At 41.1% G+C, this 22,425-nt stretch overlaps 1 protein-coding gene across 14 annotated transcripts in view; it reads right to left on the bottom strand.

Annotated features, from left to right (window-relative positions):
* The window catches only part of Ptprt (protein tyrosine phosphatase receptor type T), a 1,059,888-nt gene that overhangs the window by 655,377 nt on the left and 382,086 nt on the right, over window positions 1–22,425 (bottom strand). For all 14 annotated transcript variants that reach the window (XM_063248334.1, XM_063248323.1, XM_063248321.1 and 11 more), the window contains one exon: window positions 10,668–10,842. In XM_063248334.1, the coding sequence (XP_063104404.1) occupies window positions 10,668–10,842 (175 nt within the window). The remainder of the gene's footprint in view (window positions 1–10,667; window positions 10,843–22,425) is intronic.

Below are 22,425 nucleotides of genomic sequence, written 5' to 3'. Positions count from 1 at the left end.
GAACTATTTTCAAGAAAATAGTGTGTAATCTACTAGCAGGTAATTTCTTACTGTTATGGTTTTTTGTTTTGTTTTGTTTTGTTTTGTTTTGTAGTTCTGTATTGCGTGTACCCTTACGCCGCTTTGGTTTGTTTTGTGTTTTTCTCTTTTTCCTCTTAAATAAAAAAAAAAAAAAAAGAACCATTTCTGAGCTTTATTTACAGTAGATACCAGTATCCTTCTTCCCAGTGATGACAAGACTGTCTCCAGGCAAGACATACCCAAAAGAATGAAGAATCACTCTCAGCTCAGAATCACTGGCTGTAGCAAAAGCTGCAACTTTTAGAGGTGAATTAGGCTGCAGTGAGGGACAGAGGGAATAACCAGAGCATCCTTCAAAGCTGCAGGTCATGCTTTAAGTGAACTTAGCTGAGCTTGAAACTTAGGTCCCTAAAAACAATATTCCACATAAGTCTACCACAGAATAAAGCATTATGAAAAATTAGAGTTAGGCACATCAAAAATAGTCTCCTTTACGACAGGAAGAAGACAGACCAGGATTGCACAACTGGGAAGCTGAGTAACAGGACGTCAGCATCCTCATCTGTAACACAGGCCTATAGTGAAGATTAACTACAATCTCACACACAGACAGCCACTGTAGTGTCTGGCATGCAATGAATGGTCTACAAACAGTAGCTAACTGCAGCCTTTGAAGCTCGTTTCAGGGCCCCAGATCATTCTTCCATTTGATCACAAGACGGTAATGTTCCAATTGAATGAGGATTTAATGCAATTGCCATTTGATTTAATTTCTAAATGCATTAAAACTGTTAAAGTAACACATCATCATGCAGCTGATGAAGTAGTCAAAATAATTCAAGGAAACCAATACTTGTCAGGTTTTATTTATCCACATTTACACTTCTTTAAAAATAAGCTGGTCTTTGTGCTTGTATGGAGTATAATATACATAGATATTTCCCAATGAGCTTCCCCCACACACATATGTTCAAGTTAAAATTCTCACTTTTCTCCCATCTGTCAGTTCTCTTTTCCTATGAAAAGCTAATGAGGATGTTAGAGGAAGTCAGAGACTAAGGTAAGGTAGCTGGAAAATGTGGAAGGACAGGAACTCATAAAGATAAGAACACAGAGCGAAATTTTGTTTACCTAGTATCTCTATTTCCATGATCCCGCCCCCAAATCTAGAGGAGCCAACACCATGATTCCATTGTATAATTAGAATCATAAAATGATATTCCTAATGCACAAAGTTAACACAGGGTATGTTAGCATTTGAAACCAATATCTCTGATTTGCAATCTATGTGTTTTAGATAATAATGGTTATGGCAAAAATGATGCAATTTAATCATAAAAATTAAGACTAAAGAAATGCAAAAGAATAATCTGCACATTCAGATATTTTCCTATACAGCATAGAGTATGCATAGATGAGGATGAGGATGCTAAGGGTTTTCTCTAAAAGTCAAATTCAAGCATCAAGTAGGAAGAGGGGAGAAGGCAGATTAAATCAGATGTGAAAATTGTTAAACTTTTAGACATAGGTTAGGGCCCATATATTCCCATCTGTGGGGCTCTTGGAATATAGGTAGGATTCCACTTGAGACAAATCTTACCTCAAATGAAGCTGAAGAAAGTCCAGCTTATGTTAAGTAATCATCGTACGTCACATGGCAGCTTGCATCAGTAGCATGTTTTGGGCAAATTCACTAAAATCCAATACTGTAACCAAAGGAGGCTAAGAGATGGCCACAGAGGAACACAGGGAATTATGTTTATAGCTTCCACAAGTTTGAAGGAAAAATGTAATACTTAAAGGATAAGATAAAGCTAGAGTAAGCTGTCAAGTAGACAGAACTTTATCAAAAGCAGCAGTAAAACCAGCAGCTCAAACGAGAGGTTAAGAATTGAAGGACGGTCACTGATCAATTCAGATAATAAGCCTATCCATCACGTTAAACACTTACTGGTTCTTTGTGGTGAGAACATTCAAATCTCACACTATACCCCACAAACACGTAGTTGTCATATGTCCGTCAAAATAACATAAAACTTTAAAAAGCAAAATTTCATAAAGAAAGGGATAGTGAAGGTTCCTGAGGCAGCTTCCTGCTTGTGATGAAACAGGTTGGGAACTCTCAGCAGAACCTCTGCATGCCAGGTCCCGCCCCAGGGCTGTGAACCTAGAAGGAAACACAAGTGGCAAATCTTCTCCCTTCAGAATCCTCTGTTGTAGGAATGATAGATGGTGCGCTGCTGCAATCTGGATCTCAGATAACCCTACAAAGGTCCCCAAAGGGTTTGGTTCCCAGGGTAGAGCTCCTGGGGAGTGGCAGAACCTTTAGGAGTGGGGTGTTCTCAGGTCCTTGGGGTTATGCCCTTGAAGGGGATTGTGAGACCTCAGTTTCCTCTTCCTCCTCTGCTTCCTGCAAGAGGTGAGTAGTTTGCCCTACAACATGATGCCCACTATTGCCATCCGGCACAACCATCAGATGTCCAGAGCATTCGTTTTTCATGATTTTGAGCTGGAACCTCCAAACCATGAGACAAAATTGTCTTTTTCTTTTCATAAGTCAGTGAGTGCAGGTATACTGTTATTGTGATCGAAAGTTAACATGTGCCCACATGAAAATGACAATGTCAGGTCATTGGTGATAAGACAAAGTAAGAAAATGAAAACATCATACATGGGGCAGGGGTTGCAATGTGTGTGTAGGGGTGGTGTTCTTTTAGATAAGGTGGTCATGGGAGGTCTCCACAAGAAGCTATTGCCACAACAGAAAAATGAGTGAACAAAACAAGTGAGGCATATAATTATCTGGAAGAAAAGCATTTCAAACAAAGAGAAAATAGAAAGTGCAAAGGTCCTAAAGTCAGCAATAGCTTGGTATGGTTCAAAGAAAAAGAAATGAACAAGTGTGGCTATGGAAGACAAATATGGGGCTGGAGTCAGAAGCCAAAGAGACAGAAAAGGGCCCTCTCTAAAGGCTATGGTAAGAAATTTTGGTTTTGTTCTGAGGGGAATAAGAATTATTGGAGGGTTTATGCAGGAAATGACATGATTTAACTTGCTTCAAAACTATCACTCAGGGTGCTGCATACAGAATAGACCTCAATGGTTCAAAAACAGAGCAGAGAGGAATGTGGAAGAATCATTCAATTGGAAAAAAAAAGAAGGGGTTTGGCCCCATGCACAGTGATCAGCAAATGATAGCCCATGGACCAAATCTACCCTCTACCGGTCTGAATAATTAAATTCCTGGCACACACGTATGCTCATTCATCTGCGTATTTTGTAGCGCTGCCTCTGCTACAACATCAGAGCTAAAAAGTTGGAATGCAGACTGTAATGTCCACAAGCTGAAGATATGACTACCACACTTATACAGGAAGTTCACCAACCTCTGGTCCAGGGTGTAGAAAGGCAGAAGAGGTGGATTTGATGGAGACTTGGGAGACAGAGTTATAACCAAAACAGAAGCTAGAGGCTAGCCCAGGCTGTTGTACTGAAGCCTGATCTCCAACAACTGAGAAAACAGGCTTCCAGGTCCCCTTTGCTCTAAGGACTGGCAGGAAAGGAGAGTTCAGGTCTGAGGGATCCTTTGCATTGCTCTAGTGGCTCTCCAAGTACACTGCTCAGAGTGATGCTGGCTTCATACTTTCTCCTGGCAGATGCTTTTCTTCCACTGCTGCTCTCACTGAGGAGGCAGCAACAAGGAGTCTTGGTCACTCAGAAGGTTGTGATGCTGCAGCTGATATATCCTGCTTCTATCTCAGGCCTTACTATTTCAGTGCATGGCGGCCGATTTCTGGCTCTCATGTCAAACCTCATTGGCCACAGACTTTCTCCAAAGCCCCAGGACTACCCTCCCCATGTGCAGGAAATTAACACCCTCAGGAGAAGCTTTTAATCAATCCTGTAGGCCCCAATTCCCTCATCTCTCAGGAATCACACTGATCTCTAGCATTCCTCAGTAAGACTAATGTCCACAGTGGCCACTGCTAAAAAATGTCCTGTTTATTTGATGCCCATGTCTCCTGTCTCATTTCTCTGTATTTCAAGTCCTTTTGCATTCAAACTTTTGCTTCTTGGACTCCTGGTCCTTGATGTCTTTTATCTTCTCTCCTCTTGCAAATACAGGTTGTATCTTTGGCCACAAGCAGATGCCTGAGAATGGCTTTTCATAGAGCACAGGCAGGTCTAAGGAGGAAAGAAGAGCTGGACACAGAGCTCCATGAGTATAACACAATATTAGCTACAGGCAGGGCTGCAGAGAAGCCCCTGACCTAGCAGCTCCTATTCTAGTATAAAGAGTCTGCAAATGTCCTCCTGGCTACCTTTCCAGACCCAAATATGTTTGCCACTCATGTCTCAAAACTAATCCAGGATGTCCCTGCTTATGAGCCTGCCAGAGCACAGGACCCAGCTCAAACAAGGCTCTACTTCCAAACTCTTTCAGACTGCATTAATTGTCCCAACCTTTATATTTCCTCAGCTCATATCTGATTATAGGACTGGATTTTGCAAGATATTTAGGATAGGAGGGACAGGTCTATCTCTGTCACTTGTAAGATCTGTGACCTGGGAAAGCTCCATAGCATCTCTGATCCTCCACACCTTCATTTATAAAAAGGGCATGCTCACAGGGCTTACATCATAGGGTTACTTTTGAGATGTTTAGCAGGTGCCTGCCACAATTTCCCTGGCCATGTGCCGGAGATTTTTATGTCTCCTTGCCTGTCCACAAGCTTGTCCTAATATCTAGCACTTAGTTGGGCTCAATAAATCTTTATTAAGAAAATGAATACAGAAAAAATGTGAGTCCACTAATCTAACTATTATATCTTTCAACTAGAGGTTGTAAAGTCAACTCAGTCAGAACTAGACTAGTGAGAGCGTAAAACAGGTCATGTTAGAAAAGTGGTCAACCGTGAAGCATGTGCCCCCAGAACTCAGCAGCCCACTGCTGCCAACCCAGAATATGGGCTCAGTGTACCCTGACCTGACACAGCTTCAAGTAATGTTCAAGCATTGAAACAAAATGTTTGAAACAGAATAAAAAGGAACAAGAAAAGACAATGCAGTATAAGTAAAGCATCCCACAACTGATCTCAGCCAGTGGGGTGAATTTGGTGACCTCAATCCTCCTTCTGCATGGGGAGACCTCAAGATGATCTAAATTTAAATTTCCACAGTGCAGTATGTCACTCTTTTAAGCTGAGACAAGGAAAAACTGTCAGTCTTCAGGTAACATCTCTTAACAATGATGGTATAAATATGATTATTGGTAATTACAGATCTCTCTTATGGGGTCTTAACTTGTACTGGGATCTACACATGTTATTTTGTCTCTCTATCATAAAGACCTAATTAGAAATATTCATTGCTGTTATACAGATGATGAAAGTTAAGGCCAGGAGTGAATGCATGCTTTACTTGAAGCCATGCAAGCAGCAGTGAACAGGAATGAGACTGAAACTCAGATGTCATTTATTTTGAGGAACAATCCCTATCCTAACCCCTACCCAAGAGGCTTACTTAGAAGTTGTATTTAAATACAAATTCTGATGATCAATACCAATATTGTATTTTTTTTCTAGGCAATAACCCTGCATGGATAAGAGTTCTGAAGCTATCATAGGTTGTTAAATGAAGCGAGGACTGGCTTAAAAATCACCACTAAAAACCAGTAAATAAATTAGAACATTTTCTCCAGGAGGCAGCTGAATCAATTTGGTTGAAAGCATTATTGTAGAGACAATCTAAAACACTTGACAATCAAAGACACTTGGATAAATGAAAAACAAGGAAACAATATGTACCCTTATGAGCAATGGCATGAAATAGGTAAGCTGAGGGCTGAGCTACCAATTGAGCAAAACGTCTTTTACAGAGTCATCTAACATATACCTAGGTACTCTGAACTATCACAACTCAGCTCTTCAGAATTAACTACAATTTACTTTCATTGTAGTCTGCACATCACCCAGAGAATTTAATGTCAGCTACTCTCAAATTCAGTGGCATCTTCTGAAACCCCACTTTCAGAATCCCAGCATGGCACGTGATCCACTAGCCAGCCTGCCATGGACTCACACGTGTGAGGGGAGACAGATCAGCCTGGGCTTCTGTTATCTGGCTGGATGTGAGCACCTGCCCTGAAAACCATCACAGTGGCCCTGGCTCTGGGCACCTTGGGCACTGACAGTCCCTGTGAGCTCCCTGCTGCAGCATGACTGTTATGGTTTGTGTCTGGATGTCCTCCCCAAACCCTCATGCAGACATGGAGGTGGCTGAATCTAGAGTTTGAGATCGGTTCATTGTCTAGTGCTGAGATTGGCGGTGTGAGCTGCTCCCACTGTGGGGCGGAATGCCTGCACAGCAAATAAGGAGGGGAAAGAGGTGTGCTCACTCCCTTTTCTCTTTTCTTGCAGCCACCATGAATGGCTGCCCTTAGCCACAGCACCCTACCTTAAGCCAGCTGAATATGAACTGAAATCTCCACAAATTGTAAGCTAAATAAATCTTTCCTTTCTTCATTTTGGGCAGGTATTTTGTTACAGCAATAAGAGAAAAGTAACCAAAACAATGGCCAAGAATCAAAAGGAATGATGCCAGTGGAGGTGGATGGCTGAAGACAAGATGGCCCAGCTACTGGGCTTTCCTGTCAGTGAAAACACAGAAAGGGACCCAGAGAGCGCTGACCTGTTCAAAACCCATGACCCAGTGTTTCAAGTCCACCTTTTCCCTTCCTCCTTTTTCTTATACTCAGTGTATTCCTGTGTAGGGACAGAACACAGGATGCACTCTGTGGAGTTCCTAAATTATTTCTTCAAGGCCACAGAAGAACTAAAGAAACTGACACCCAAGTCAGATATTCTGTTCCACCTACAGAGCCCTTCCTTTTTGCCTTCCTTACTAGGAAATCTCACTTTCATGGGCCACTTAATCGGTCTTTTAGATGTTTTAGAACATGTATACCAGACACTGTTCTGAGAATTCCTACGTTACTGAATTTAATCCTCACAACTCTCTCTGAGGCAGGCAATCCTATACTCTATTTCCCAATTGACCCAGATGAGTCTCTGAGAGGTTTGTGTCCTGTTTAAGGTCACAGAATTGGGACAAGATGGGGCCAAGATTTAAATCCAAGCATGACACCCAGAGTTGAGAGTCTGCAGTTCTCTCTCACTGCTGAACAAGAACCAAATGAAGGCAACCTGTATGCAGGGAAACTATTTTCTTTCTATAACATCCCAGGATCAGTCAAAGGCTCCAGACCCATTGGCCTACACTACTTGTGAAAAATATAAATTTATCAGCATTAAGAACAAGAAATGCAGGTTACGGTCCCTCCACTAGGACAGGACTTGATGTTTGATATAATTTTTATGCTATTTCTCAGATTGTCTCTCTTCCCTGGGAAAAAAGAAAGATTAATATTTTCCCCTTTATTTCTTTTTACAATTACTTCAATATTAAAGCACTTAAGTACCCTGGCTCAGCAAAGACAAAGAGCTCTTAAGAGGGAATCAAGTCATTCTTCAAATGCCAGACTCCCCAAATGTTCTTGTTCACTGCTTTGTAAAGGTTTCTGGGCACACACACTCCTGGGTGATAGGGTTCCTCTGCTGCAGGGTGCCCCTGCCTTTCCTTTTCTTGTTTTCTCTGAATACTATAAGCTCTTTAGGAGTGGTGAGTGTGGGCATGGGTGCAGATGCACACGCATAGGCATTCCTGTACATGCAAAGCTCAGGTGCATTTCTCCAAGAACCCAGAAGTGAGCCAGAAGTGCTGAATTAAAACAGAAGATAGGCCCAGGGACTCCTGTCCTGAGACCTACTTTGGCACTCCATATGACACATGTTACCAGTTGCCAAAAAGACCAGGATCCCTAGGCCCTCCAGGTGTGGCCAAAATATCATTAAGCAAGACCCAGGTCAGACCTGGGCTCTGTCACTGAGTACCACCCCCTGTTCCTGAACATAGCTGTGCTCATCCTCTCAGCTACAAAATGAGTTGAAATACAAGCAATGTTCACAGTTGCAATTAAGATAAAATGAGATAACATATGTGAAGGGACTTCTCTACATTCAAGGGACCAAGTTGTGGCTTGTCACCAACTGAATATTAACATGAGAGGAAAATGGGCACTTCAAAAGTGATATTCTATGCTAAAAATGTGGCTGGATTTCATCTAGCTGAAATAATAAAATGGTACCAGATTATAAATGCCAACCCACCATTGTCCACTATGAAGGAGCCTGGGTAGCACTCAACAAACATTTAACCTGGAGCAGAAGGGCTGCAGGTGAGGGTTCAGAGCAGCCATGGTCACTGGGTCATAGTGAGAGTCCTGGTGAGTGCACTGAGCATCAGAGGGAGCATCAGAGCATCCTCCTTAACTCTGGCTCAGACTGAACAGCCACCAGAGGATGAATCACTTTCCCAGGGGCCAACTCTCTAAACCAAGGCACTGATGTTTGCCACATTCTCTGCCCGGTAGCCTCTGGATTTGGCTTCCCACGTGTCCCATCCTACAGAAGATTGGTAGACCCAGAAAAAATAAACCAAGTATTTTCTGGCTCCATTTGTCCATCTGTGAAACCCTCAGAGTACAGCACCAACTCCAAGACACATTTGCCCTGTTGTCTCATCACCAGCTTTGTAACAGCCACCAGTGCTCCTAAGACCGTAGAGAAAATGTAAGAATACAACCAATTCTCTCCTGAGGTTCCCAGTCTGGGAGTGGAAGGTCAGCCATGAAAGAGGTATAATGAGCCTGCCAGGGGACAACTCAGGAAATTACATATTCACTGAGTATTTGAAAGCCGCGCAAAGGCCACTGTGTCACACAAATCAATCTTAGAGCATAAAAAGGCAAGGATATGAGCTTAATGTGCTCTTTTATAATAGCTTCTTTTATATATTAATGGCAGTGAATATAAACAAATTTAAAGATTATGTTTTTGTATTAGTTGTTTTGTTCAAGACTGCCTAATTTGTTGCTCTTCAGCTTAAGTGTTCATGACATTATGGTGATGAAATGAATCCCTGCTGAGGCCAGTAATTCATTTGCTCATCCATTATTCCACATATTTCTTTAAAATTGAACCTTATGATATGACTGACTGCAGATCAAAACAGTCAAGCACTGGGAAGTCCACACGGTTCAGCACACACCAAATCCATGCCAGGTATTGAGCTAAATGGGAGACTTAGAACAAGAGAGATGATGCTCCTCCTGTCACAGAGTCTATCTCTTAAAAGGCAAGACAGAAATCACCCTGTAAACAAAGAAAGGGAAACTGTCACTGTGAAGTATGATCAGAGCTATACAGAACAGGTGATGTGACAGAATGCAACGACAAAGAGAGGAGACAGGGCAATTCTCTGGGAGCAGATGCCATGTTGACACTTACACTGAGACTTTGGTGACAACACATGGTCAGCCACATTGAGTATACATCTAGACTTTGGTCCAGAACAGAGAACCCAACCTGTATTCCCTGTCCTGGATCTGAGTAGATCACAAGACAGCCAGCAAAGAGAGGTCAAGGTTTCCACACTAACACAGTCTTTATCTAGAAAGCCAACTCTAAAGCCTTCCAGGGGATCTAGCCATGTTTTCTTCCCTTCAAACACACCAGGCAACCTCCAAGACTGGCATAAGAGCAGCTTCATTATTTCATGCACTAAATCATGCTATACTGAAATTTTAATCAGAGAACATAACAACATGTCTCGTCATATGCTGCTGTTGCCAGTGTAACTTGTTAAACTGGTATTCTTTTTTTAAAAAACTATATTGTAAAACAAGGAAAAATTCATCAAGATGCTCAGATTCTTTGACCTACCAATTCTACCTCTAGGGAATTTATCTTAAGGAAAGAAACTAGCTCAATGGAATAAAAATATTCTCTTCAGAAAAGCTACATGGAAGTGTTAATTGTTGTGCACCCGAAGGAAAGAAAAAACAAAAACACCTAGAGTTATCTTAATGATTGCAAATACAAGGACTTTAAAAAACAGGAAAATGCACTTGATGAAATAGTATATGCCCATTAAGCATGATAATATTACATAGAAGTTCGGACACAAGTGAGATAGCTTCTTGAAAACAGCAGAAAAGAAAATAACATGCATATTTTAATGAAAAACATGTAAATAGCACCTCAAGGTGAACAAGAACAAGACAATTGAAAAGAATTGAATCAAGTCTAGTGGAGTAGAGGTTATTTATTTTAAAAGTACTCCCAAAATATTGTCATTGTATTGAATTTTAAATTAAAATCCCTCAGAAACAATCCTGTGAAAATATTACAGAAGAATGTCACCAGAGCACAAGGAAATTTGTTCATCCAGACTTTAAATACAAAACAGAGTCAAACTTGGAGATGTCCTCTGAGCTCTATATCCCACACTCTTCTGTGTATGTAACCCATCTGTAAGACTCAGTCTCAAACCAAATGGTACACTGTTGCATAATTTTATAATTTCTTCTCCCTCTTTGATGGTATAGGTTGAGGAGAATGGGATGATTGAAAACTTGCGTCTCACACTACTGCAGGAGAGAGGACTTTAATTTCTGTGAAGGGATGGAGCAGAAGAGGCCCCAGATGCTGCCACTCTGAGTAGAGGCTCAGACTGATGTCACTCACCTTTTACAATCAGCTCCGCATAGTTGGAAACACCAGATCCCCCATCTGAGCGGATCACACAGCGATATTTGCTAACACTGCGCTGGGCTGTGTCTGCCACACTGACCGTGGCTGAGAAACGCCTGTGGTTGACCACACGAGTGACCATGAGGGCTGTGTCTCTGCCATTCCATTGCTATAAGACAGAGGAAGAGAAGGCGAAAAGTCAGCATTAAAGGGCTTTTAGCAACTGTCAGTATAGATGCTCCCCCGCCCCGTCCCTGTGCTCCTGAGGTACAGGACTTCCAATCTCAGAGATTTTATCTGGTTTGTGCTAATGATAGAGTCAAGACTAAACTCGGCTAATGAGCTGATTCAAGAAGGGGGTGCCTAGTGGCAAGAAGACAAATTGAGAGCACTAAAGGTCATCTCAGCTATATGCTCAGACTTCATTTGAGGTTAGCTGTCACTCCTTGACCTTCCTCTCTCCTATCTCCTTCCATCCTTCATGCAGAAACCACAGCATTCACCCCAAAGGCAGGCTTGGGTAGATTGGTGAAAACCCAGCCCACTGGAGTGATAATAAACAGTCTGTCTCCCATCACTGCTGGTGACCTGCTATCCCACTCACAGGCTGTAAGCCACACTTGTACCAAAATGTCACCAGGAATGGGACACATGTCAGAAACCCTTCCTCCTTGCATGAGCTCTTTCCTCTGCTTGGACTGACCTGTTTCCCTCAACATGAAGTTTGGCTCTCCATCATCTCTAGTGAGTTCTTATGAGTATCACACTATAATGAGAAAGTCAACCATAACTGTATGCATATCAAGCGTCCCATCTTTGCTAGTAAATTTTCCCTCTTTACCTGTGAGCTCCCCAAATAAGGCTTTTGCTCTTTTCACTTCCAGAACCAACTTGGTAGATACTTCTAGAATCAAGATGAATACATATGGGAATTATCTCTAGATTCCTGGATTTTAAGTGTGATATTCTGTGTTAGAATAAACTTTCTAGCTGCAAACTATGAAAACAGGTAAGGCATATGCATGTGAATATTTATTAAGCACCTAGTACACACCAGCCTCTAAGATGGGTCGTTTTGTGTAAATCTCCTTTTAATCCTCATATCCTTGTTTGAAGTATGTATTATTGCTACTTTTCTCAAAAGAATTCAAATGCCAAAGAGGCAAAATAAATACGAGGAACAAATAAGTCCCTCGCCAGGATTTCCAACTTCAAGTCAAGCACTGTATTTTTCCCGAGGCCTTATCCCTACTGCCTCCCTTAATTTCAATTTTTTTCTCTGAAAGTAACATGGTGCTTTAATTGTCTGGTTGGATTTAGGGAAAACTTGTGATTTATAATTCGCATGCCCGGAGCCTCGTGGGATGTGATCTTTATTGCTCCCTGCATGAAGTGAACAGTCTCGCCATGCGTATGACCTACTTTCCACCATGTCATCTTTTAACCCATGCACCTCAGAGATAGGTCAGGACGGGAACACAGGAGTAGGAAGAGCCACCTGCTCAGGTATGTGATAGCAGCTGAGTCAGTACCAACACCAGGCAGGAGCAGAGCGTGTAAGACAAGAACACAAGTAGCCAGGGACTCATCAGAGCAACTACGAGACCTGCCCCAGACTGGATGGATGACCACAGGTGACATTCTCTCTCTCTCTCTATATATATATATATATATAGATAGATAGATAGATAGATAGATCACTCACTTTTTGGTGTTCTACAGACTTCCTACCTCAAACACGTATCACCCATCTATTTCAATAAAATAGATGCTATTTCAGAATGGGAGGAGGGGCAGCCATAATCTGTGACCCTCCCTTATAAAAAACGCAACACTGACTGGACCAAACCAGTGTAACTGGAGGAAACACAAGGGTTGAAACTGTTGCTGTATCTTGAGCCCTGCTACCTATTTGCAAGAGATGGAACAACTTAATCTCAAGCATGAGATGCTTTCTGACAAATCAAGTAACTTCCTTTTCTACAGTAGTACCATGAAGAAGCCAAGGAATTTCTGGCAAACACCAGAAAGGTGCCCTGATTAGTAGAAGAGAAGTGGAATGGGTGAGAGGGATTCAGAAGGGATGGGCTGACCAAAAGGAGCCCATTTCTCTTATTTCTGTGCAAAGCACTGCAAAGCCACTGTGGCAGTGATGGATGAGTTAATGATGAGGCTTTTGTGGATATTTTCCAACTGGATTTAATTATAACATCATGAATACACCCTTCTCTTCTTTTAAAGCTAATATTGAAAAAATGCTATTAGGTACTTATGTATTTTATACTCTTTCATTTAATCCTCATGAAATACAGTAATCATTAATTATTTCCCATCACTTACCTTCTTAAACATAATTATTTGCAAATGTAAGTATACGAGCAACAACTGTGGCACTAGGATCCACTTATTTGCCACCAGTTTTGTTTTTAGCTAAGAACAAGAAAATAAGGAAAGGAAAGGAGAGGTAGAAATAGAAATACTGTGTAAAAGATGAAGGAAATTAAGCAAAATTGCACATGACCCAGCCATACAGACCATGAGACATAGCTCAGACATGCAAAGTTTTGAAAAGCTAATAAATTCAGAAAATTAAAAAAGACTCAGTACGGTATCAACATGTGATGTCGACATGGATCTCACAAAACATGCCCTACGTGATGAATAGATAGGGAAAGTCCTAAGAAAGACAACAAACCTGGAGGAATCAGGGAAGAACTGCAACAAGAACTCAGGTGCAGAGTTGGCCATGGCACTGGAAGTAAAGGACAGAATCAACGCTGCAGAAATTAAACACCATGGAAGGCAAGATAGAAAAATTAACAGGGAGAAAAAAAGAAAGGAGAAAAGAAAGAAAAGAAGGAAGGAGGAAAGAAAGAAGAAAGAAAGAAACAAACAAACAAACAAAGGAACAAACAAAGAAAGAAATAAAGAAAGAAACAAAGAAAAAGTAAAGTAAAAGATGGACAAGTTGATAAAGAAAACAGGAAACAGATGACAGCCTACCATAGAATAGAGGCTCAAAAAAAAAAGTCAAATAAATGGAATAGAAATCATAGTTCAAGATATATTAGGTCATTTTTCTTTACCAAACTAAGATATGATCTTCAGACTGAGATGATCAACTATCTTTTCGATGAAACTTACATAATTGATGTTTATAAAGATCTTGTTTGTAAAGAACAAAGAACTACATAAAAATCTAGACAGAAGAAATTATATACAAAACATTTAACCCATTTGGTCCAAGACTCCTCATCTAAAATGCTTTCCAAATCCAGTGACCTCCTCTAGCTTTTACTAGTCCACCAGTGGTCATAGTGAGCTTCTAGGAGGCTACAACAGTTTACTAGACACATGGAAGAAGATAGGTCAGGTCTAGAGTTATGGAAAAACAGGATAGAGACTGCTAATTAAAAAAAAGTAAGGTGTTATGGTTTAGATCAGGAAGTTCCACAAAAACATGTTTTCAGAGGTGGGGGTTTTGTAAGGTGATTGGATAAGGGGGTGATATACCCATCAGTGGCTTAATCAACTGATTTGTTCATAGTTGAGTCAGCCAATAGGAGGCTGGGCCTGGTTTGAAGAAGAAGGTCACTAGGGGTGTGACATTGAAAGATATATGTAGCACCTTCTCTGTGTCTCTTCACTCTGCTTTCTGGCCACCATAGCATGGACAGTTTTCCTCCACATCAGGCCCTCCTAATCATAGTGTTTCTGCTTTTGAGACTGCAAAACATGCACTTGAAAATTTGGAAACTGTGAGCCATAATAAACCTCTTCTCCTTTAAAATGTAGGTGTCTGTTATTATGCTTTAGCAATGAAGAAAGTGATTGAGACAAAGTAAATTCCAGGTTTGTGTAACATTAGGCAGGCAATACCACGTCTCTAAGTCTCAGTCTCCTCATATGCACAATGAATTTGATAAGGACTCCCATGGAATTATTACAAGGAATACAAGAGAAGGCATGTGTGTAAAACATTTAGTATGTGAAAGAATATTCTGGTGTTGGCAGAGCTGTCCATGTGAATCACGAAATTAGCAAGGAAAAGTACACACAGTATAACACTGCCCAAAGGTGCCAACATCTCAGTACCTAGAACTCGTGAACGTTACCTTACTAGGGATGGGAGATTGAAGATTGTGATTGAGGATCTTGATGAGGTAACACTGAGATGTCAAAGATGTGATTGAGGAGCTTGATGAGACAAGACTGAGGCATTATTTTAAATTATCCACCTGAGCTCAATGTAATCACAAGGCTCCCTACATATAAAAGAAGGAGGTGGCAGACTTAGAGTGAGAGAAGGGATGGGCCAGAAGGACAGGTCAGAGGGATACAATCGCTGCCCCAAAACTAGAGAAAGGGGCCAAGAGCCATCAGTGTAAGTAGTTTCCAACAGCTGGAAAAAGACAGAAAACCGATTCTCCTCATGCTCTTTAGAAGGATTGTAGCCTGCCAACAGTTCAATGTTAGATCACTGAAATTCATTTCTGGCTTCTCATCTCTACAGCTATAAGGAAATAAATTTGTTTAGTTTTAAGTCATTAAGTTCAAGGAATTTATTATGATAGCAATAAGAAGCTAATACAAAGAGAATAGGCTGGTTAAATACAAAAATATTCATTTTCCACATTGTAGTAGTTTAAATTTTATTTTGACGCTGCCTCCAGTATTATTTACTCATTTTCTTAATGATGTTGGAGTTTAGCAGAACCAGGGAAAATTAAGCATATCCCTCTGAATGATTCATACTTTTCTGTTTAGCTCCTGCACCGAGATGCTTTGTCCTTTAAAGGATAGGAAATTGCAGGTTGTCTTGTAAAATCTCGGGAAAATAGGCCTTTTGATAATCACACTTGTCATATTGGGAACAGGCAACAGCAGGACAGGGATGAGCAGGAGGGCTCAGAGTCATGGTAGGAAATAGTGCTACGATGGACCATGGGCAAGGAGAGATGGAGGTTAAGTATAGAGAGATGAGTCCAGACAGGAATAGCCTGTGAGCATGACTCGTTAGGACAGGCAAGGAAGGGCAGGCAGGTGCTGAAAGCCGAGGCAGTGAGCACAACTCCAGAAATCCAGAAAGAGAAATCCAGGGGATGCCAGAAGCCTGGGGAATCGATTCTCAGCTGGTGAGAGGATCAGATGTTAGAATGCTATGGCACATGAGAAGGGATGTACAGAAAACACAAGAGCTAGCTACTGCCTCAGCCCTGATAAAGGCAGAAAGCAAAATGCCAAGGAAGAAAACAATGAGAAATTTGGCTAAACAAATAAAGACTCAGAACTACAGGTCAACAGGCAACTGAGCAGGGTTGGATAGGCAGGGAGGCGTGGAGAAGGGGGAAGTGTTCAGAGCCTGAAATGGACTGCAACTCAGAGACAGGATGGGAGGGTAAGGATTCCCAGCCAAGCACTGGGAGTGTATCTCAGTAGTACAGCACTTGGTTAATATGCACAAGGCCCCAGCTTTGATCATGAGCATGCGCATGCGCGGGCACACACCCACACACACATTGCCAACTAAGACACGAGGTACTATCATATAAAACATAGAGATGAAAATGCTAGAATGATAGAAATGAGGAGCAGGATAATGAGAGGAAGTCAAAGTACTGGGAAGAGCCAAAGAGAAGCAGGACTTGGAAGAATGTATATGGAAACCTGGGAACGATATCAGGTCCAGCCATTGTATGACACTCTAGTTTGCTGGAAATTTTCTCCTGGATCCTGTGGTGTTTCTCAGGCATAAGTATATCCTTCCTCTGAAAATTCAGAGCACATTTCCTTATCTATTGTGTCAGGCTTTCCAAGTCTGTATGCCTGATGTTCTAAAGTGGACGCAATCTGACTCTGCGTCAAATGAAGACATTCCTTAGTGAGCACTGATACATGGTGTCGTAGTCTGGACTTTCTGAAAGCAAAACTTGAAACACGATGATTGAGTGCTCTTAGAAGGAAGGAAGCAAAAGGATGACTAGGCTCCTGTGGGAGTCCTAGAGCATAAAGTACACCCCACAGGCAGTCCTACCTTGATGCAAGGAGGTTAGCATTTGCACCACCATGGCAGCCAGTAATCTGCCATGGCTTGCCAGGCAGAAAAGGAGGAGACCTTTTATCTGACTGCAGGCACTTCTCTAGGGAGAGGATCTGTGAGCTTTGAGTAGCCAGCATGCACAGTGCTGTAGATTGGGGGCTCTGGTTTGAAAGGGGGAACTGTCAAGGATAATAATAACATCCATTCTGCCGGGCACTCTCCTATCTCTGCCATCTCCTACAGAAAATTATACACGGTTTCTTTTAAAATCCACTAAGCCATTACTTTGGAATTTGCTAGTCTATTGTTTCTGACTCTGTTTTTTATTAATAGAGATGGGAACTGACCTCTGAAGGACACTGTCCACAGCAGAAAGCATGAGTGTCCTACAATCAGGAATGGCTCCCTATGAAATGCTAATATAGAGCTCATGAATAGTCACATAACTAAATTTGATGAATATTTTGTTCAGCTAGGATTTGTCTGAGCATTCACAAAGAAAGGTTCATATTAACTAATATTTTTGTAGGCTTATTTTGTGCTAGGCACATGGCTACTGATTTACAGAATAGAGTTTACTTGCACCTCTTAAAATCTATAAAAGTTCTTCTCAAATGGTCCTTGGACCAAACACAGCAGCAACACTCAGGAACTTGTTTTCTTACAAGTAAATTTTTAAGTAAATTCCAGAGCTGACATCCATTTGTAGATGCTGTTTATTGGTGTTAGTAATCTAAGCACCCCCCTTCCCTGTTCTATTATTAATCACACTGGAAATGTACTCATTACTTTACAAAACAGAAAATGAGAGTGTGGAGTAGAGAAGGTATAATTTCTGCCCAGAGGAATTTATAGGCTGGGTAAAGATTCCAACAAAATAGCAAAAAGAGAAAAACATAAACATAAAGTCCAGCATTGAAAGAGCATGCTTCATGGAGAAAAACAGGATTGGCATGGAAAGAACAAAGCTCTAGAATAGCCCAGAGCAATGCTTCCCAATACGGCTCAAAAAGGGCTGAATTACCATTCCCGAGGAACTAGTATGAATTACAAATGTGAATTCTCTGTTTCTCCTCCTCCCATGCCCTTAGAAATCAGGAATCTGGACATGGGACAGGCATTTTTGTTTTAACAAATCCTCTGGATAATCCTGATGTCTGATAAAGTAAAACCCTATTAATATTCCTATTTAACCAAGTGAGGAAATTGAGAGATTAAGAAATATGGTTCAGAGTAGTTTTAAATACTGTGTACAGTCTCTTACCCGGAGACATTGTTAAAAATGCAGATTCTGTTTCAGTGAGCCTGTAGGAAGGCCTGAAATTCTGCATTTCTCACAAGCTGATCTGTAAGCCTCGCTGGGAAAAGCACAGTATTACCTGGCTTTGCTGAGTGGCTGAGGTAGGATTTGGGCCTAGGTGAACTAATTCCAGAGACTGGGACACTAATCACATCTTCCATCTGCTGTTCAGTGTATAACAGTGCACAATTACACTCAGTGGCTCTGTGAATAGGGTAGAGTATGCAGTGTTCCAGAAACTTCCTTCGTTGAAATAACACCAAATGTCATCTTATAGAAAATGACTGCTTCATAGAAACAGTTTGCGAAATGCTGTCATGGAAGCCCAGATAGCTAGCTTTCTGGAAGCCCTGGAGTGCTCTAAATCAGAAATACAAGGTGTCGTCCTAAATTCTTGGTTAACAGCTCCTCTTAATAAATGCTATCTTATGGCCTATCTGATATGTTAGTAGACTGCATGAAGTTTTATGAAGCCAGATTCATCTGTCTACAGCAGGAGTTCTCAAATTTCAGTGGTCATTAAAATCATCTAAAAACTAGAAATCTGAGCTGATGCTGGATAATATACATTTTTCACAGCTTTCCAGATGCTGCTGATGCTGCTGACTTTGGCCTGAGTCTCCAGATCTTGAATGCTGATGTCATCTTCAGTCCATCAATGGAAAGCAAAAGACACTGGAAAAGTCCCTCATATCTATAACCACAGTCTAAAGATGAGTAATTGGTCACTGATCCAACGGACCTGGCCATAGAGAAGATATGGTGCCCACACCCAGCCTATTCTTTGTGGACAATGTCATGAGCTCTAACCTAGGGATGACTGAGTCCCCTTGCAGGAAAGATACTTTTTTTTTTGCCCAGACTCCGTCTCCTCACCCAGTTATACGCATCAAGCCAAGAAGATGAATCTGTTTTGCCAGTTCATCCATCCAAGGTAAGACATATGTTCTAAATTGAACAAAGACATTTTATAGCCTAAACAGTAGTTCCACTGAATTCAGCTCACACCCACATCTCTTTCATCAAGGCAATTGTTGCCTTTGAAATATCTCCATTTCTGGGACTGGGGGTTTAGCTCAGCGGCATAAGCACCTGCCTTGCAAGCAGGTGGTTGTGAGTTCGATCCCTGGTACCGATAAAAATGAAAAAGACAAAAAAAAAAAAAGAAAGAAAGAAATATTTCCATCTTCCTCATCTCTTTTTCCGTCTCCTGTCTCTCTTCTTGACTTGTCTTATGTAGATAAGTTGGCTTACTTTAAGAGCACACAAACCATTGAATAACAGTGCCTGTAAATATTTACACGTCAGTATTTCTGTCCCTAGCATATGTGCATCTCTCCATGCCCAGGTAGGACCTCTCCATCTTCAGAACAACCTAGAGAAGAAAACAAGAGACGTGTCTAATGCATGGAACATCTGCTGTTTTCCTGCTGCCTGATTATCTACCAAGGTACTATAATGGCCTCACCATTTTGCAATTCCCCATCCACTCTCCTCTGGTGTCATGACATTATTCCCTTCACAAAGAGATAAGATGCAGTCTGCAAAAAAAATGGCTGTCATTATTTCAGAGAGAGCAGGCGGCTTTGCAATTGATTTGTAATTGGTAGAAGTGGAAACATCACTATCTTTAATAAGAGGAAACTGTTCTGGTTTCATACAGCAGGTATTACATCTGCTTTATAGGAAATATTTTTAAGAGGGTCCAGGAAGACTTCAGTGTGCTGCTTTGAATTTCTGGCATCAAAATATATGAACAAATAAGTAAAATAAAATAAAATCAAGCTGAGCATTTCTACCTGAAAATTATTCTGATTGCTCCAGGAATCTTCTGGCCAGAAAATATTTAGGTGAAATTCCCACAATCCATTCATAATGAATATTCTCACATATAGTCATTCTGTTACAATAGCATGACATTTGGAAACTTGCTAAAAACTCACCCATTGCTTTTCTAAGAGCATATTTGTACCTTTTTTGGCATTCCCCAAAGAATAGCTTCTGATGATTAAAAGTTAAAAGAAACAGAAGTAGGTGTAAATCACTTTTGATTAGTTATACTGAAAGCTTTCCAAGAGCCCACTGCAGGCATGGCAGATGGCTTACTTGGGGTTGATTTCTGGGTTCAGTGTTCTGGCATACAGTCAGGAAAGGCATAGCATATAGTCCACATGGAACTATAAACCCTGAGCAAAGAAGATGAGCAGGATGATGAGGGAGGATCTGTACTGTATCTTCTTACGGAGTGACAGCTCCCACTCTCCTTTAGGTTGCTATTCAAAGCTCCACCCAAAGACTACTTCTTTAGAGGGTGCTGCTCTGATATATATGATAGCCCCCCATTTACCCCCCAGCAACCCCTGACTTTCTCTAGGAAGCTTTCTCACACTGTGATGAAAGATTTAACTACGTGATTCAATGTTCAATGTCTGTGTTTGGCACCAAGAGATAAACTCCATGAGGGCATTTTAAAAGCAGCTCTGCTTGCTTTCCACTCTCTCCCAGCTCTTGGTTGATGGAGGGGCCAGGATGAGAAATCACAAAGAGCACCAACTGAGGAGAGACTGAGGGAAGACACAGGGAAAAGTACAAGACAGAACAGTGGGAAATAGTGGATTTGCAAACTAAAGTCCTCACAGGTGAGTTGCCCTGGAGGGGGAAGAGTAAATCCCATGCAGTGGGTGCAGATAGATTCAAAAGAATGCATTCTCTTTTGCAGATCCAAAGCTCACCTAAATTTTAATCCTCCAGATTGCCTGAAATGAGCTGTTTTTTATTTTTTATTTTTTTTTTATTTTTTGCAGTGCTGGTAATCAAACCCAGAGATAAATGCTAGCTAAGTGCTCTGCCACTGAGTTCCATCCCTAGCCCATAGTTGTTTGTTCGTCTGGAGTTTCTATCACATGAAAAGTAGCAGACAGAGCATATCATGATAGTGCCACAAATCTACACAAACACACACAAGAAAACCAAATGTGTAAGTTACATCTCAATAAATCTATTAATAAAAGTGTCCATTAAGGCTTCCTAAACACGGAGTTCCTCAGCATGACACAGAAACATGACGGGCATCCTGCCTGTTGTATCTTGATTAGTAAAGACCTTTGTCTCTGACCCAGAAGATATATCTTCTGTCTGCATTTATACATAGTAGCAGGCAAGCTTGCTAGTCTGAAAATCAGATAAAATCTCAGATTCCTCAGACAGATGATTTTAAGGAATGGAGTAGAAAGATTTTCATGAAACAATTAACATCACCAAATACTAAAAGAAAAGTTAAGTACAGAGAGTACGCATTTACAGTGGTTTGTCTTATAATTCTTCAACTTCACAATGGTACCAATGATATGAGCTCATAAAAAAACCTATCTTGAATTTCTGAATTTTGATCTTTTCCTGGGTTAGCCACAGGTGGCCAAAACTCTGTTGAGATTTCGTAGGGCTCACAACTCCCAGCCAGTCAAGCAATTCCAAGAGGAAATCATCAATACTACACAATACACCATGTTGCTAAGCAACAGTGATCAGTAGGTTCAGTGTATTAATTTTTGACCCATTCATGATGGGTGTATCTGGACATAACTCCATCATAAAGTCGAGGAGTATTCTATAAGTACTGATAAGAGTACTTTGGCTTTAGCAAGAAAAGCACTGTTGTCATTTATAAAGATGACTTACAAAGATGTAGGAGTTGGGAAAAAAAAAACACATTGTAAATGTAGACACTGAAGTTATGATATACTATTAAGAAGGGGACAAGAAAAGTTAGAATGCAACCAGAGGAGTCAATTTGATAAAAATTTCAAGAGCGTGTGTACTTTGTTGATGTCATTTGTAGAAGTAAGAAGCTCAGACATATTTAAGTATCCAGGATGGCGGTTGGCAAATCAGAGATATGTAAATGCATGCCTGATAAATGAATTTATTTGCTGCTAGGAAGCCATGTATAAGATGTAAGGTTGCAGTGATGACACAAGGTGACAAGGTCATGAGGCAGGCATGGAAGGATGAACGCAGGATTTGCAAATACAACACAGAACCATATTCACATCCTGCATTCATTGCTCATGGCTTGTGCGAATCTGAGGACATCATTTACTTCTCCAAGGCTCAGCCTCTCTGTCCACAGATGGGGCTGTATTAACTGCTAACTGAAAAACTGGTTTTAAGAATTAAATGCCTTCTGTGTGTAAGCACTCAATAAATGTCAGCTGTTGGAAATAGTTTCGCTGCTTAATCATCATTGTTTCACTGTGGTATGGCCATTATGCCAAAGCCCAGTACAGAAGGGACTCCTGTTTCTGAAGCGGGCAGGGGGAGGAGGAGCTAATCCACACAATTCTCCCAGCGCTGGGAGCCAGCAGCAGCCCTGTGGGGCACCAAAACAAGTCTAATGGAAGAATCATCTGCAG

The sequence above is a fragment of the Cavia porcellus genome, unplaced genomic scaffold (genome assembly GCF_034190915.1).
Source record: "Cavia porcellus strain 051 isolate PalLab524CR breed Dunkin Hartley unplaced genomic scaffold, mCavPor4.1 scaffold_5, whole genome shotgun sequence".
Lineage (NCBI taxonomy): Eukaryota > Metazoa > Chordata > Mammalia > Rodentia > Caviidae > Cavia > Cavia porcellus.
The sequence above is the reverse complement of the archived record's forward strand: the minus strand, read 5'-3'. Positions and strand labels throughout refer to the sequence as shown.